We start from the raw sequence: 15896 nt of genomic DNA on the forward strand, positions 1-15896 counted from the left end.
CAGTTTCATACTTATTTAACCAAAAACAAACTCTATTAAAAAAATAAAAACACACACTACACGCACTGTACAGTAAAAAAAAACTTTATTAAGAAGCATAAAAAATAAAACTCTTAATACAATTTAACCGTCAAGTCAGTTCAAATATATATATCAGTACTTTAGCTGCGCCAAAGTTTAAAAGGTCCATAAATTTAAAATAAAATATATTTAGTTCTTAATTTCTTCAATAAAAGTTAATTTCTGCTATAAATTGCCTACATGTTGTACACAGGAAGAGGTAAACAAAAAGGTCACAGGTTGCCCTGGGATACTTGGGGGAGGAAAGTGGTGGTGGGGGGGGGGGGTGGCAAGGAGGAAAAAAGAAAGAAAAAAGTCACTGTCTGACGGGTCAGATACATGCAGATCTGATTTTACAAATGAAATACAATTACTCGGATCCTTTTCTCATCATGATACTTATGATTTATACTTTTATACATTTATCCAAGAGCTTTTAGTATTTACACAGATAATTTCAGGATGGTGCAAGTCCAGTAAAAAGGAGACTTTGGTTATTTAAAAAAATAAAAAAAAAAATAGGGCAGGTTACAGATTGAAATGTGTTTTTGTTTCCACCATTATTGTAAAGCAAGGAATTAAAACTGGAGAAATGTCTACAGCATGAAAACAACTCGGCACCCAATACATGAGAAAGGCAGACTTGTTTTCTGGGAACTTGCTGACAGTGGCAGATCTTGCATCCCTTACTACTGTATAAACAACTCACTGGTTTTGAAAAACGGAGTCTGTGGACAATTTATTATTATTTTATTTTTTTTTTAAGAACAAAGACTGCATGATAAAGCTCACACTAGATCCGTTTTTGCTTTTATAAATAAGACTCCTAGTTAATGCATCAGAATGCAAGTTCTGCATTTGTTTGGTATTTAATACCCTATTGACACTCACACATAGTCCATTGATCAGAAACACAAACAAACTGAGGATTTGGTGTCACCGGTTAGCACAGCAATGACCTCCAGAGATCACAGATTCTGGTGTGGGGTAGTTCATGGCTATGGTACAGCCTTTGCTGTCCCTGGCAGAAGCCCTTCAGGGTGGTTACTGGAGTAACGGTACAGATAAGGCAAGAAACTGCCCTACTGAAAGCTACCTTTTGCTATTAATGCATGCTTGCTAGGGAACTCAGGATCAGGGAAGGGTATGAAACAGCCCGATTTCTACTAAAGGAGGCAATATGAGACAGCCAGGTTTTTACCTTGCAGACCCCGGCCCCCAGGCTGTGACTGTGGAAGCACTGGGCCCAGCTCTGAGTGTTAAACACTGCTCAAGGAGAACTGGAAGCTCGTGCACTTCAGTGTTGAAACTGTTCTGTGCGATTTTGTTTTCCCCTGGACAAGAGTACAAAAAATAAAATTATACATATGTATATATATATTTATAAAAAAAAAAAAAAAAAAAAGGTTTTACGTTTTTTTTTTTCTGTCAAGATGATGTCAAACATGAAGGACGTTTTAGAAAAACAGAAACACCCTCCACGTTACTTTTGGTCTTGATAATATTTTTTTTTTCTTTTTGAATAATATGTACAAGATATAACTCTGCTTAAAAAAAAAAAAACTTTAAAAAATAAAAATTCAAAATATCTTGCTACCTACAAATCCCTGAACACTACACACGTGCCCCCCCCCCCCCCACACCTACCTAAAAACTTCTTAAATTAAAAAAAAAAAAAAAAAAAAAAGTGCATTGGACCTTTCCTGTTTATTAAAACTCCTGACGGAATGCTGTTCAAGACTTGCCCAGACTTTCAGAAAAAGAACCATTGGACTGACAACACCTCAGAGTCTCACCCCTTACCCGTCCCCTCCCCTCCCTCAAAATCATCAAGCTTGTGTGTTTGAGTAAACGTTCTTCGTTTATCTGGGCAATATTATACCTTCTGCAGTCCGAAAAACAATAATATTAATAATACTAATACACAAGTTTAAGTCAGTCTTAAAAATGTTTCTGTGTGGTAGCAGTAGTCGTAGTACAGCAGTAGAGTGTTTTGCGTCAATTTTTTTCTGGGATCGTTGGTTGTGCAGCAGCTGTGTCCGATAGTATAGTAAGTCGGTCTCTTTCTTTTCTTCTCTCATCTCTTTCCCCCTGTTTATTTCATCTGTTATAATAAGATACGGATGGCCTGAGTAGCCGGGGTGTGGCAGACTGGGCACTCCGGCTCAGCTGACTTGCAGATCTGAGCCGCGCACTCCATGCAGAACAGGTTGTGTCCGCAGGGAACGAGGGCGGCCGTCACTTCGCTCTCAAAGCAGACTGAGCACTCCCGTGCGCTCTTCAGGCGCCCCAGCACGCCCCCTTCTGAGTCGGTGGGGGAGCCACCGGAGGCTGCAGAGGACAGGCTGCCCGGCAGGGAAGAGGCAGAGGAATAGCCGGTGGTGCTGCCAGAGAAGGAAGACGCGGCCGAGCCGCTGCTGTGCAGCCAGGAGATGGCGCTCAGAGGGTCACTCTGGGCTCTGCGGGCCAGAGGGTGATCCAGAACCACAGACTCTGGCAGTGTGGGGGACAGCCGGGGAGTGAGGGCCCCCGCACTCAGCCCGCTGTTGCGCCTTTGCTGCTGCTGACACATAGTCTGAGACAAGCCATTGACAAAAGGAGCCCAGATGTTGCCTGCTCCACTGGTGAACTCGAATCCCAGGTCATCGGCGGGCGGGAGAGCGGCGTGGGGGTCTCCTCCGAACACGAAGCCCCCTCCTGCTCCCCCCCCACCAGCGCTGCCGGTGCTGAAGGGGCTGGTCGGGCTGGTGTCGGCGATGCGGCCCCCGGCGCTACTGTAGTGCGACTCCGTGGAGCCCGAGCCAAGCGAGCTCAGGCTGCCGTTGCGGAAGGCTGCAGTGGCGATCTTTCGAGCGGCGGAGGTGGCTGCGCTGTGCCCGCTGTTGGTGGGCCGCGCCCACAGCCCCGCCCCCACCATCAGACCAGAGGCGTCCAGGCTGACGTCCGTGCCGTTGCTGTGGAAGTCATTGTCTCCTTGCAGGTCCACGAAGGCACCGGTCCGCAGCGTGATGTGCGTCTCGATCTCCTCGCGGGCGCGGTCCACGTTCTCCGGCATGCCTGTCACCTCAAACACCGGGTCCTTGTCCCGGCTGGGTGTGACGATGTAGGTGTGAGTCTGCTGCTGGATCCTCTTGATAGTGGCTCCCTTGGGCCCCACAACCAGCCCCACGACGCGGTAGGGCACGCGCACCTGGATGGTGGTCTGACCTGGCAGGTTGGGGGGTCCGGGGACAGGCGCTCCCACTAGCCCCGCCGCGCTGGCTTTGTTCCTGGAGGCCCGGATCATGGAGAAGTGCTCGGCGGCAGACAGGATCTCCCTCTTTGCCATCTCCACATCCTCCTTGCGCCCCGTCACAATGAACATGGGCTCCTCGCCACGCACCGGGGTCTTGATGTACGTGTTAGTCTTTGCTCGCAGGGCCTTGATCTTGCAGCCTGGGCAAAGGGAGGAAGGGAGAAGACGAACAATTACAGTTGCGCACCAGTTAATTACTGTTGTGCTGAAATTAAACTACCCAAAAGAAATGAGACGATGGGGTAATGGATTAGCACGGGAGACTGCCCCAGTCTGATAATCCCCTCCATCTGTATTATCAATTTAAACTATTTTAAATTTGTACTGTGTGTTTTACTTTAGGGACTTCCTTTGTTCCAAAGCTCAGCTTTCAAACACTGCTGCCTGGCACTAAGATACATACAATTAGCAGATCTAGACTGCTGGCTGCCACTCGATCCAGCCCCTGTAACAGTTATCATTTAGAGTGTAACTGTGGACGGCACTGGGGAGTCAGGCAGCTCACCAAAACTCAAAATCCACAAGTCTGCAATGATCCCTTACAAATGAAACATGTATTGCTGTGGTATTGTAGATTTGCATTAACGACAACTTTGACGATGTTAATATTTTCACCCACACAAATGAAAAGGTCCTGCTCCAGAAGGAGCTCTGATGTAGCTGTTTTTTCGTGCATTTGGTGTCTGTCCCTTTAAAAAGGGCGGTGCGTATTGGCCAACCAATAAGATGAGGCGGCTATGATATCACCGTGCAAAGGCAGCAGCATGGTTTTCAAACAAAGAGAACAATGGGGCATCTTGCTGCTGCAACAGGGCAGACACCCCGAAAAGCATCACCAACACCCCGCCGCCTGCTCCCCAAACACATCCAGATAAAGTCTGCACCCGGGGCAAGTGCAGCACCGCCTCATAGAGTATTATAAAAAAAAAAAAAAATCAGAAAAACACTGCAGGCTGGAATAACTCGCGTGGCCACCTTGTTTTTAAATGCACATCAATACTGTAAAGTACAGTTACATCAAAATAAGGTGGTACCCCCCCCCCCCTTTTATAAAATAATGTAAACATAAAACTAGCTTAAACTGATACATTTACGGGGGAAGCACGCGAGTCCCTGTGTTAAGACGAGTGCAGACATGACCAGTTAGTTTGACCCGGGTGCTTTGTCTGGCTCCCCCTCCCCCTCCAGCTTACACTACCCATGCATTTCCATAATACAACGCAACCTTAATTCTATACTCCAGAACTGGGAATGGTCTCCCGGAGCTTCCCTCTATGCCGCACTGAATGGACACGCAAACTTTCCTTTCCAGAATAAATACGTTCAAAACGAGGAAGTTTGCAAACAAAGAGCAGACATGTTTTTTGGTCCCTTCATTTACAATACAACCGCCAGACAACAAACAACCCCCCCCCCCCCCCCAAAAAAAAAGTAGTAGGGCCGGTTTTCTGAATATTATAATTAGTTTCGTGTCCCTGTTCGCAGTAAAACGAATGCTTTCAAGTCTTGCATTAGGCTAAAAGCACGTGTTAAGTACAGTACTGTATGTACTGCAAAAGCACGCTGAGTTTATTGTATAGTTTGATTCCCCTACTGCTTCCTATTGCTTATTAACATGTTCACAAAGAAAGGAACGGCTCGTTCTGTGCTTAAAACCAGGCAGATTATGTAATGGTGCTGTATCTGTGTTGAAAGTTTGCACCAGTGTGATCACCAAATTGCTCTTAAAATATATGTATATCTTTTAAAATACTTAATACGCGGTGTAATTGACTGGTGCTCGCTGTGCGGTCACTAGTCTAGGACCGCTACCCCTCTTTGTTTCAGTCTGGGAGCGTGTGTCAGTCTCATTATTTATTGTTTTTAATGCAAGTAAATGCAAATATGTACCTTGTCTGCCAACGATTTCGGCGACGTGTTCCGAGCTGGGCACCGGCACACACTCGGTCATGTTCACACTCCTCTTTCGGCATCCTATCACGTTCACCTGCTCGCCCAAGATGGAGTGCTGGTGTTGGGCTGCCATGTGGAAACCCGGGCCGAAGATGTCTGGAGGAGGGGAGCAAGAAGTCGGCGTGGAAGAAGGGCCGCCGGGGTGCTCCATCATCTGCAGCCCGACAAATCCAACCCCAACACCGTTACAGCTTCCATCGTCCAGCCCAGCCAGCGTGGGGTCCAGCCCGACTAGCGTGGGGTCCGTCTCCCCTGTCCCTCCGCACTCGCCCCGATCCTCCAGTCCGATCAGCGAGAGCTGGTCCAGAGCAAGCCGGAGCGCTTCTTGGTGCTGCTCGTCCCGCTGGTGCCCGTCCTCGGTTTCTGCAGTCATTCCTACGCCGTGGTGGCTGCTTACAATCAACTCGCCTTCCATGATGTCTGGGTGGTAGAGTGAGCTTGGCATGCTCTCCTTCCTAAAGCATAGGGACCGCTGCTTATTGCTGAAAGGACACCAACTAAACAACTGGCGAGGGTACCCAAGAGACACACACTGGGAGGGGGGTGGGAGCTAAAAGTAGCAATTCTGGGGTAAAGTCGTCTGTTAATAAGGCGTCACCGCGCGCCTCGAACCAGCGGCCCCTTTTCCAGTCTTTGTCTTCCAGGAGTAACCAGTTAAGGTTTTTTTCACCCTTAAAAACAGTTTTCTTTCTCCTTTGTTTTTAGGACCTGCAAAATGAAATCAGTCGTGGTAGCGCGTTTCTTCCCTCTACTCTGAATCGCACACTTTATCTTTGGTATAAAGAAAGAAAGAAAGAAAGCAGTTTATTGTTTAGGGCAATGCCTTCCCAGTCTCCGCTTACTTTGTTTGTCTGCCTCAGTGCCTCTCTTTCTCCTTCCTTCCTTCCTTCGTCTCTAGAGGGTGGGATGAAGGTAAATGGGTGTTGGGAGGGGGGGGGCTGGCTTGTGCAATTATAGCAGGCTTCCCTCTATCTCCCTCTCTCTCTCTTTCCTCTCGCTCACACTATCTATCTTGCTTTCTTTCAGTCCGTCTATCCCTGCTCCTCCTTTGTTTGGCCGGGGCGCACACCGCCACACTGACTCGGGGCTCCTCTCCCTGCTCAGCGCGCTTACGTCACCCGCAGCACAACAATGGGTTCAGAGGCCACGCACATGTGCACGACGGCGGCACGCACTGCGTCAGTCCGCTGGCAATTGAGGCGGGGGGGTAGTGTGGAGGCGCGTGGCGGGGGCACCATCCTTCTGATAATTTGATTGATTGATTTACTTCGTTAAACGTCATGCGCTCATCACACTTAAATGCACACGCGCGCGACAATGTACATGTTTTTATTATTATTATTATTATTATTTTACATATTGTAGACATAGACGTGTTGCTGCAGACGTTTTAATGTCAAACAAAATAACATTAATAAGATGTTGTGTTGTTCATTTGAAAATGTACGTGTCAGAGTGTGATTGACATATACATTATATGCTTGTTAATCGCTGGAGTATTAAATTAATGTGAACTTCACTCAGCCAGGGACCGTTTCACACTGCATGCCCACTCTGTGGGTTGTGCCTGGCTTCAGTGCAATCGAAACCAGTTCAGATTTAGATCAGAAACAAAGGACTGGGTACTACTGGCCCACTATGAACAGGGCTGGAGACGGCAGCTGTACTCTATAGCTGTGCGTGTGATTCAGTTGTTTATTGTAAAGGCTACTGAAACACGTTGTTTATTGTTTTGCGTGTTCAGATGTAACTAATTGCTCCCTGTACCCCACACTACTTCTTGCAGACCTAGGTCCTGTACAGTCAGTAGACTGTTTGACCTCATCCTTGTGTAGTTCCCAGCTGCTGATGCTGCAGTCCTGGAAGAAGCTAGGTCTCCACATCTGCAGCCAGCAGAGCCAGGTTATCAGGCTTCGCACAGTGAACTTCTTAGAGGCAAGCCACGGAACTGTCTGTTTGTAGTTCGTGCATCTTCCTTAACAGTACCATGGAATGAAGCACCGTCCATGCAAGAAAGGCAACAGGCACTGCAGACCAGCACTTCAAGAGAAAGCACTGCTATTGCACAGTCCACTGCATCCAGAGGACAGGGTTAAAGCTAGTGATGGGCGGCTGCACAGATTTAAAAAAGATACATCATCGGGCAGCTTTGCTTAGCAGGGAAAAAACCTCAGTGCGGCTACAGCAGAGTTTAGTCACAAAATGCTTCAGTGTAGCACGAAGAAAACACTGTGTTTGGGGCCATGAGAAGAATGCTACTGTTTAAATAAACCTTTAGAGTACAATATACGCACACCTATTGCTGTTTCGTAGTAAACTTGCGTTCATCCGAACGTTCATTCACACAAACTACTTCTACGTCCCCCAAGCTGTTCAGATGACCGGGCTTCTGCTGTATTTAAACAAAGGAGTCAGACAAAGAGAAGTTGTTATCAAAGTTTATATCCATATTTTAACTTTACAAAATTCAGCAACAGCAGGTTGCTGAGAGGGAATGGTTCCTAGCTTAGTTGTTTGGGCGTGAATAAGAAAGCAAAGGGAGGGGGAACAGGGCACAGAGTTCGTAAGCTGGGTGGGGCAGTGACTGGAACAGCTACGGCACCTGTGCCATCCCCAACACGAGCAGAGCCCTCTGGAGCCAGGCAGCGTCACACAGTCCAGACACACAGCAGGCTGAGCCATGCCAGGTGTCACTGCAAACCAAAAGAGGTCTTCCCCAGGCAACATCGTGCTTCTCATTAAGCCCACAATTGAGATATTTTTCTCGTACAAAAACAGTTCACATCTGCTTTAAAATATAAAGTAACTTTTACAGAAGAGACAATGGGGCCAGACTGAGCAAGCCTTTACACCAGTGCAGTTAAAAGAAAGCACCATAGAACAAAAAATATAATAATAATAATAATATTATTAAAATTAACCAGCATGGAGTTATTTAAGTTTTCCAACACTGGAGCAAAGTTAATCTGACCCAGTGTGTCTCACAGAGCTCACAGCAGAAGCCAGAATGTGCTCAACCAACAGTTCAATGGGTCAGGAAGAGTCTATTTGTAACCCTGCCTTCCCCACCCTGGCTTAGTCACCTCTCTGCAGAGCAGACGGGTTCGAAGCAGCTCGTACAATAACGCCGGTAGAACACAGCAACTTTAAACAAGTTATTTTTCAGTGCATTTAAAAAATTAAATTGTAACAAAACAAAACCCACATTCTGGGGTGAAGTAAGGCGCTTGCTTGGGGACTGACATAGCAGGGTAATCTTCCAAGCACCTCATTCAAATTCACTTCAAGGATGCCACTATGCAATTGAAACAAGGAGCTGGGGATGCGTCTTAACAGCACAGGTAAAACGAGTACAAACCATCTTAACGATCATCGTGCGTCATTCCCCACACTTTCCAGTGAAAGCAAGAAAAAGCAAGCATGTCAAAAATACAACAGGAGGTACTTCAGGAAAATCAATACCAGCGGCGAGTCCAGAAACCTGCTGATCTGTGTGGGTGCTGCATTTTAACTTTCTTTAAAAAACATAAAAATATATTAACAATAATAATAATTCTAAGAGAGTCTTGTGTTTTGTCATCACGGCGAGCATTGCCACGAGCTCAGGTTTCCCAAAGGGCCCTCTTTGCCAAAAGGGCGACGGTGTGCAGTGGACCAGGGAAGGGGGATAGAGGGGTGATGTCCGGGTCGTTTTTCTGTTATTGTGCGACTTCCAAACTGGGATCCAGCCCTTGGAGAAAAGGAAAGGGACAAGATTAAAAGGTGTGCAAGGTGACACTGCTTCTCAGCTTCAAGCACCTTCCCTGCCTCCCCATCTTTAATCTATATTCTCTAAGCCACACTGCCTGCTGCCTGCCCTTACCTTTTACCACTAGACCTCCAGTGTCTCTGTCCTCATGTTCAGCTCCTCACCTTCACTATACATCCTCCATGTCCTCTGTCTCATCCCCTTCTTCCTTCACAGTGTCCCCATCACAGGACGCCTCTTCCACATGAGCCAGCATGTCTGCCATCAGCGCTTCCTCCAGCTTCTTCCGCACGTTGTACACCAGCTCTTCCTGTTTCCTGCGCGAGAAGCACACGCACCATTGCGAACATTACTGCGTGTGCAGAAGAGTTCTCAAACTAAAAACACTTGCAATACATATTCTTTATCCGGGGCAGAGGGGGAAGAACAACCTTGAATGCATTAATACTAAAGCCATTTGCAGAATGCACTGGCTGCTGCAAACAGGTAAACACTATGCAAGCTGTACCAGGGCAGTGTGTGTTTCCCTACCGGATGTCCTCGTCAGTCACCATGAAGGCCTTGCAGAGCGGCTGGGACGTGTTGAGCCACACGCCCGGGTTTTTCTCCACAGCAGCAGACAGCTGTCCCGTGATGGGCGCGGTGCTGGTGTGGAGCGCGCTGGCGATGGCAGAGAGGAGGGTCTCATCGGTGCAGCCTGGGCCCACGCCTGCAAGGGGGGCAGACACAAGAGCGCCACGTCACTGACACCGGCTCGGAGCTGCAGCCACTCCCTTCTTATACTACAGCTTGGAATGTTTCTACCAATCAATCAAGCAGTTAATCAACAACCCTGCAGCAAGACTTTGGTTAATGATGACAACAGTTACGGATCACTCAAGCTCCAGTGGACCAAAGGGTATTTGCACGACCCCTTTCCGTCATTTCCTCTGTAAAAACTACCTCCCCAGATTTTGATCAGCTTGAGCTCGCTTGACCTGTGTGTGTGCGTGTACCACACGATCTGGGTTTCGTGGTTCTGTTCACCTTGCAGCCCCTTGGGCAGCTCCATGGTCTTCACCAGCTCCTCTGCAATGTCAAATGCGTTGAGGCCACTCAGCTTCTTCTCCCAGAACAGCTGCGCAGGAAGAGGAGGGGGTTATTAACCTGATAAACACAATGCAGCAACTTTTAAAAACTTTTTTTTTTTTTTTTTTTTTTTTTTTTTAAATAATATAATTCTATTTTATAAGGTCCAATGGCAATGCCCCACTTTTATATTGCTATAAAACACACAAGGAATGCAGGGTATTCTGCCCCTTCGCGTCTCCTACAGCAGACGGGAGCTTCTTGGAACACTCGTAAGAGTGGCTTCTACTATATTAGAAGCAGCAATCATTGGAGCTGAACCAGCTAGCAAGACTCTTATCCAGAGCCATCAGCACCAAGTCTGTTCCGAGTCAAAACCGCAGCGGACCCTTTACCTGCCGGGGCTGGTCGATGGCTTTCTGTGGGTCCGTCTTCACCTTGTTGCTGGGATGGTTCGTCACCTTGGTAACCGGCTGTTTGAAGATGGAGGCCGTCTGTCTGACTGGGAGGGACGTGTTCAGATCGGGTTTACCCTGCAGCGCAAAAACAAGATATTTCAAACCACAGGGCTATAGAAACTGGCCCTTTCAGAATTTTACAAATCAACATTTAGATTAGACAAATGTTTTGTCAAGATATTGGTCTTCTGTGACATTATCACACAAAGGTCTTTTACTACAGAAGTACTACTGTACATCTTCTGACTGGGTGTGTAAAGTTATGGATGAACTTTCCCGGGGAAGTCAGGTTATAACTTTTTAGGTTTGTAATAATTACAATTAAGTAAATACACACACCTGGATGATCTTGAGTTACCTAAAGGTCAACAGCAATCATTTTGGGGCTGAAAAACCTTGATTTGGCTCCTATACTGCTATAGCGCGATTTTTAAAAATATAACTATGTTGCAAAAATGATATTGTTCAGAAGCAGTGTTGTCAGCACTCAGAAGAGAAGGCTAGTCCTGGACCCCTGCCCCCTGCCCCTGCCCCTGCCCTTGCCTTAGCCTGGTTGTTGGCGTCATAGCGCAGGCGCTGCCGGTTCTTGTTCAGTTTGCTCATCAGCATCTTGCCGGTGCGGAAGTCGAAGGAGCTCAGGTCCATGGAGTTGCCGAGGTAGCGGGCCAGCTGCGGCTTGCTCCGGAACTTCTTTCCACTGGGGCTGCGGGCGAGAAACAGAGAACTGTTACAGGACTGGGAAGGAGCCCTTACAGACGAGAGACCAGGTCACAAAACACAAGAGAGGACGAAGAGACCAGGTCATAAAACACGAGAGGACGAGAGACCAGGTCATAAAACACAAGAGAGGGCGAGAGACCAGGTCAAAAAACACCAGAGAGGACGAAGAGACCAGGTCACAAAACACAAGAGACGAGACCAGGTCATAAAACACGAGAGGACGAGAGACCAGGTCAAAAAACACAAGAGAGGGCGAGAGACCAGGTCAAAAAACACCAGAGAGGACGAAGAGACCAGGTCACAAAACACAAGAGACGAGACCAGGTCATAAAACACGAGAGGACGAGAGACCAGGTCATAAAACACGAGAGGACGAGAGACCAGGTCAAAAAACACCAGAGAGGACGAGAGACCAGGTCAGAAAGCACAAGAGAATGGCAGCATAAGGGGGTTGGGTCTGACTGAAATATAAAAAAATAAACAAACACTAGAAAAGCATCATGAACTTCAGTATCCCTGAACTAGATTAGCAACACATCCTCACTGAGCTGCACCCAGCTACAGTATCCCTGAACTAGATTAGCAACACATCCTCACTGAGCTGCACCCAGAAAAGCAGCACCTTAAACAACTTGGGAAATGTGTTGCAACTTCAATAAGAGGCACTACTGAACACAATGCAAGTAGAAATTATTATTATCTATCCCTGGTTCCTATAAGACGCAAGCTCTCCCCACTCTCAATGCCCCAGTCCACTGTGCACATAAGCAGCACAGACCCCCCCTCCCTCGAACCCCTGACTGGAAGCTGCATGTCTGCGGGTACAGCATCACAGCAAGGGGGCATGCTGCGAGGCCATGATACCCAGAGGAAGGGTGAGAGGAAGAGAGGCATGCTAACTGCTTCACACATCATTGCATTCACAGCAACAGCACAGCGAGGGTACAGTTACTGCAAGCACAGTCCGCAGACTGAGGAGCAGCGAGCTGCACAACACCCGGACCTCGGGTGCATTCAACTGCTTCTTAATATCACTGTTCACAGATATTTACATTTTAATAAACAAGTGCTTTATTAATGGGTATATTACACTACACTGTGCGCATGCAAACGTTAATAACTATTACAGTGCCTCTGAACGGCTGGCACTAGTTCGGTAGAGCATTCATTATCTTGTGCAATAATACCAGCTACAGAGCAGCAATACTATAGAAACACTCACCCTGCTCCTCCCACGCTTCTGCCTGTGACGGTTTGCTGGCAATACAGAACCCTGTTGTGTCGCTCACTCTACCTGCCTACCTGCCTACCTGCCTGTGCAGCCGTGGATCTCCCACCCCCCTTACCGACCCAGACTTTGCAAGCAAACCCCGGCTTCGAGCGGCCCCGATGTCGCGCCTCCCCCCTAGCCCGCCTCCATGATGGTATCTACACAATGCCCCCTTCCTCGATCAGTACCTATAGTAATAGACATCGCTCTTGCCCGCTGACAAACCCGACTTTCTGGTCACTTCTTCCCTTTTCCAGCCCTGGGGGAGAGCCGAGCACTCCCACCTTTTCCTCTCCATGTTCTCCCGTTTATATCCTTGCGTGGAGAGAAACCTTTTGGTAAAGAAAGGCGGCTTCACGCTATCTTTTTGTTCATTGATTCGCTGTGTCTCTCTCCTCCTCTCCCTCTCCGGCTCGCCGCTCTGTCGCTCTCACGATCCATCCGCCGCCGCGACACGGTTTCACCGCAGCACTCCTCGCGGATCCTTCTGCGAGAGGCGCGCAAGGGTTATGAAAAACTAGTCCCTTATAACACTAGCATCGAGTTTACACTTTAAGAGCGCTTCTTTTTTTGTGTGGGTTTCCAAACATTTTAAGATACCTTGTACGTACACAACAAGTAAACCAAAAATATTTTGTTTGAACTTCGTCTTCTTGTGTCACTGTCGTGTGGCACTGTGTGCCACTTTAAAATGATGAGTATGCACGACACGACGATTCGGGTTGATTTAAAAAAAAAAAAAAAAATGTTCATGCAGATTGCTCGTCTGTTTTGTTTGCGTGGATCTTCGTTATCGCAGTTAGACAACAACACCTCCAAGAAAAAAATACATTTAAAAATAATAACAATAAAAGGGCGTTATCGGGAAACATCCACGTCCTGCTCCTCAGGACACCCCGCACTCTCCCGCTCTGAACACACATGCATTCCCCTTCATTTGCTCATATTTCTGCTCCCTGCGGACACTTACAGGCTGATATGTTCAGCGCGGCTTATGGGCGACAGCCTTCTCAAATCCAGAGTTTAAAAAGTGATAAACAAACGCGGTGTGGTCTTGTTACTTTAAGATCCTACTTGAGAAACGTAAACTATGAGCTGCAGCGGTTCAGAGACTCGTTTTAAATCTCAATCGAGGCACTGCAGCGCTGTCTATTCTGCAGGCACCGTGGGATTCATTCTGCACTTTATTCATTTCACCAAGTCAGCAGGGCTCGCTATGGGCCCGTGCGCATGAAGCGTCAGAATACAGTGCATGCATTTTCTAAAAATAAAATACAATTTAAAAAAAAGGTATACATTTGAATAACATAGAGAGAAGTGTTGGTCTTTACGTGAACGAGTTTTGAATGACACAGAGTAGTGTTATAGTATAAGCGCTCCTGTGCAGATCTGCAGGTGGTGGATTTCACAGGGTCCCTTCGCTTTGTGACAGTCCCGACACTCCGGGTTATATGAGCATGCATTACGTGCAGCACAATGATAACTGCACGAACGACCCCCCCCCCCCCCCCCCCCCCCCCCGATCTCTAATACAAAGCGCACTGCAATGCAAAGGGCTGACCTCGATACATTAACACAGGAGGCTCCTGAGCGTTACGCACCGACGGGAAACGTCATTCTTGTTTTGAAGAGCCATGAACGTTTTAAATAAAAACGGTCCATTGTAACCAATATCTATATATATCCCTGACGCCCATGCGAGGTGGAAACAGGTCAATGGAAACGGAATTATTAAAAAAATATTTAACAACAACAATCAATCAATCATCCGCTGATGAAAAAATGAACAATACACATTTATAAAAATACTGGGACTATAAGACAATATTGGCGAAAACCTACACACTGCATGTGCTGTCTGTCGCTGTGTTTTTTTAAAAACAAGATTTCATTTTTTTATTTATTTATTTTTTAAATGAAGTCTAGCATGCGAGCACAAAAACAAAGTTGCGGCTGTTTACACAAAGCGATACAAGACAAAGTGCCTTTGAACCAAGGACCGGCTGTGCATTGAAAGTTGCACCCGGTGCTAACGCAGCTCAGCACCTCTCCGAGTCTTTTCATTTTCAACAACACACGGCATTTACCTTCTAACACAATACTAACTAGACCAACTTACTTCTCCCGCTGCTGCATCTTCGGCTCCCAGTGTAGTAACTGCACAGACCGGCGGAAAGAGAGAACGAGCGAGAGCAAGCAAGAAAGAAAGTGTAGCGATTTCCCAAAACAAAACAAAATCTAGCCAGAGATTTACACTCCGACAATGAGAAGAAAAAAACAAAGCGAAGCGCATTTCACAGCGCCCAGACGCTGCTTGTAACCCGAGTCTGCTGTCAAACGGTGCGTGTTGTGCATGTGTACACACACGGCGCATAGACTGATCGCTCTGCTCTCCATGCAATCCGCTTCCTAACAGCCGGCAGTCTAGCGGGGGAGCGCTGTAAATACTGCAACACACCGCCAGTCTGCTTTTAAAATCTCCATTAATGAAATTGCACATTCATTTTAACCCCCTCTGCTTTTCCTTCCTCTCTCCTTCCCCAGCGCCGCTATAACCACGCTCAAGCGCGCTGTTGATAAGGCAGTAACTGCAATGAGAAGAGCCGATACAGAGTACTATAAACTGCCCCCTTTCACCGAGTCCCCGCTAAACTTACTGCTTCGTGTCCATCTCGCATCCTTTCTCCCTTCCCCCGATCTGAGTGTGTTTCAAGCCTCCTACCCCTCTCCCACCCACTCCTGTCAATGCATGAATGGATCATCACGCATAATTTGATTAGCCGGAATCCCTGCGCCACAATGAGAAATAGTCCCAGATTAAGAGGGACGCATGAGGGAGGCTGGGAGACGAGCGGGCGGGCACACACAACCAAAAAGTAATGCGGGGATTTACTAGAACTTGCCAGAGACACACAGACAAGACAGCTGGAAAAACTGGGACTTTCCAACTAAACGGCCCTCGCAAGAGTTCAGTATAAACGTTTCATTCATACGGAATATTATCAGGGCGTTTGATAATCTTGCAGCTGCGCTAGTTCGAGTAATGCAATCCAGCGTCCCCCAGTCCCCTCCGGATGCAGGGCCACAGCACGCACTGTTGCGGCGAATTGTTTGAATGGTAAATTCGCGGCTGCAGCCCCCCCTTACCAAGCGGGTTTCCAGCGGGGTGCACACACATATACAACGCCTGGAGACAAAGGCAGCCAGGTCGTGATGTTGTGACAAAGACTCCTGTTCATTAAAACCTCCAAGTGCCCTAAACCCATTACCACACAAAACACAACCCACTGCGCCAGCAACTAAAACCAGCGCCCGTTTACCCAG

General features: G+C 47.4%; 3 protein-coding genes across 7 annotated transcripts in view; all 3 read right to left on the minus strand.

The window, feature by feature from the left end:
- Window positions 1-15896, minus strand: part of LOC121301280 (RNA polymerase II elongation factor ELL-like) — a 794007-nt gene that overhangs the window by 100336 nt on the left and 677775 nt on the right. The window lies entirely within an intron of this gene.
- On the minus strand, window positions 69-6415 carry LOC121301281 (RNA-binding protein MEX3B-like). The gene is made up of 2 exons (XM_041230520.1): window positions 5246-6415; window positions 69-3495 (listed from the first exon to the last, which is right to left on the minus strand). The coding sequence occupies exons 1-2, from the start codon at window positions 5751-5753 to the stop codon at window positions 2168-2170; spliced, it is 1836 nt and encodes a 611-aa protein (XP_041086454.1). The 5' UTR covers window positions 5754-6415; the 3' UTR covers window positions 69-2167.
- On the minus strand, window positions 7733-15299 carry LOC121301303 (methyl-CpG-binding domain protein 3). 5 transcript variants are annotated; one of them, XR_005947605.1, is made up of 7 exons: window positions 12761-13010; window positions 11126-11285; window positions 10520-10657; window positions 10083-10173; window positions 9588-9765; window positions 9171-9373; window positions 7733-9038 (listed from the first exon to the last, which is right to left on the minus strand). XR_005947605.1 is itself a non-coding variant. In XM_041230572.1 (7 exons), exons 1-6 carry the CDS (start codon window positions 15241-15243, stop codon window positions 9226-9228), a joined length of 729 nt encoding a protein of 242 aa, XP_041086506.1. In that variant the 5' UTR covers window positions 15244-15299; the 3' UTR covers window positions 7733-9038; window positions 9221-9225. The 5 variants fall into 5 exon arrangements, 4 of the variants coding, with proteins under 4 accessions (XP_041086506.1, XP_041086504.1, XP_041086505.1 ...); XM_041230572.1 differs by lacking the exon at window positions 12761-13010 and adding an exon at window positions 15230-15299 and having other exon boundaries at window positions 9221-9373; XM_041230570.1 differs by lacking the exon at window positions 12761-13010 and adding an exon at window positions 14692-14990 and having other exon boundaries at window positions 9221-9373.

The sequence above is a fragment of the Polyodon spathula genome, chromosome 27 (assembly GCF_017654505.1).
Source record: "Polyodon spathula isolate WHYD16114869_AA chromosome 27, ASM1765450v1, whole genome shotgun sequence".
In the NCBI taxonomy this organism is placed as follows: domain Eukaryota; kingdom Metazoa; phylum Chordata; class Actinopteri; order Acipenseriformes; family Polyodontidae; genus Polyodon; species Polyodon spathula.

Bases quoted from the DNA above. Each gene is read 5' to 3' on its own strand.
- LOC121301303 (XM_041230569.1), bottom strand. From the start codon at position 12,870: ATGGAGAGGAAAAGGTGGGAGTGCTCGGCTCTCCCCCAGGGCTGGAAA. The intron at 10,658-11,125 runs GCAAGGGCAGGG...TTTGCGCTGCAG, and splicing joins ACGCCAACAACCAGGCTAAG to GGTAAACCCGATCTGAACAC. The intron at 10,174-10,519 runs GTAAAGGGTCCG...CTTCCTGCGCAG, and splicing joins CCATCGACCAGCCCCGGCAG to CTGTTCTGGGAGAAGAAGCT.
- LOC121301281 (XM_041230520.1), bottom strand. From the start codon at position 5,753: ATGCCAAGCTCACTCTACCACCCAGACATCATGGAAGGCGAGTTGATT. The intron at 3,496-5,245 runs GTACATATTTGC...CCCTTTGCCCAG, and splicing joins CGAAATCGTTGGCAGACAAG to GCTGCAAGATCAAGGCCCTG.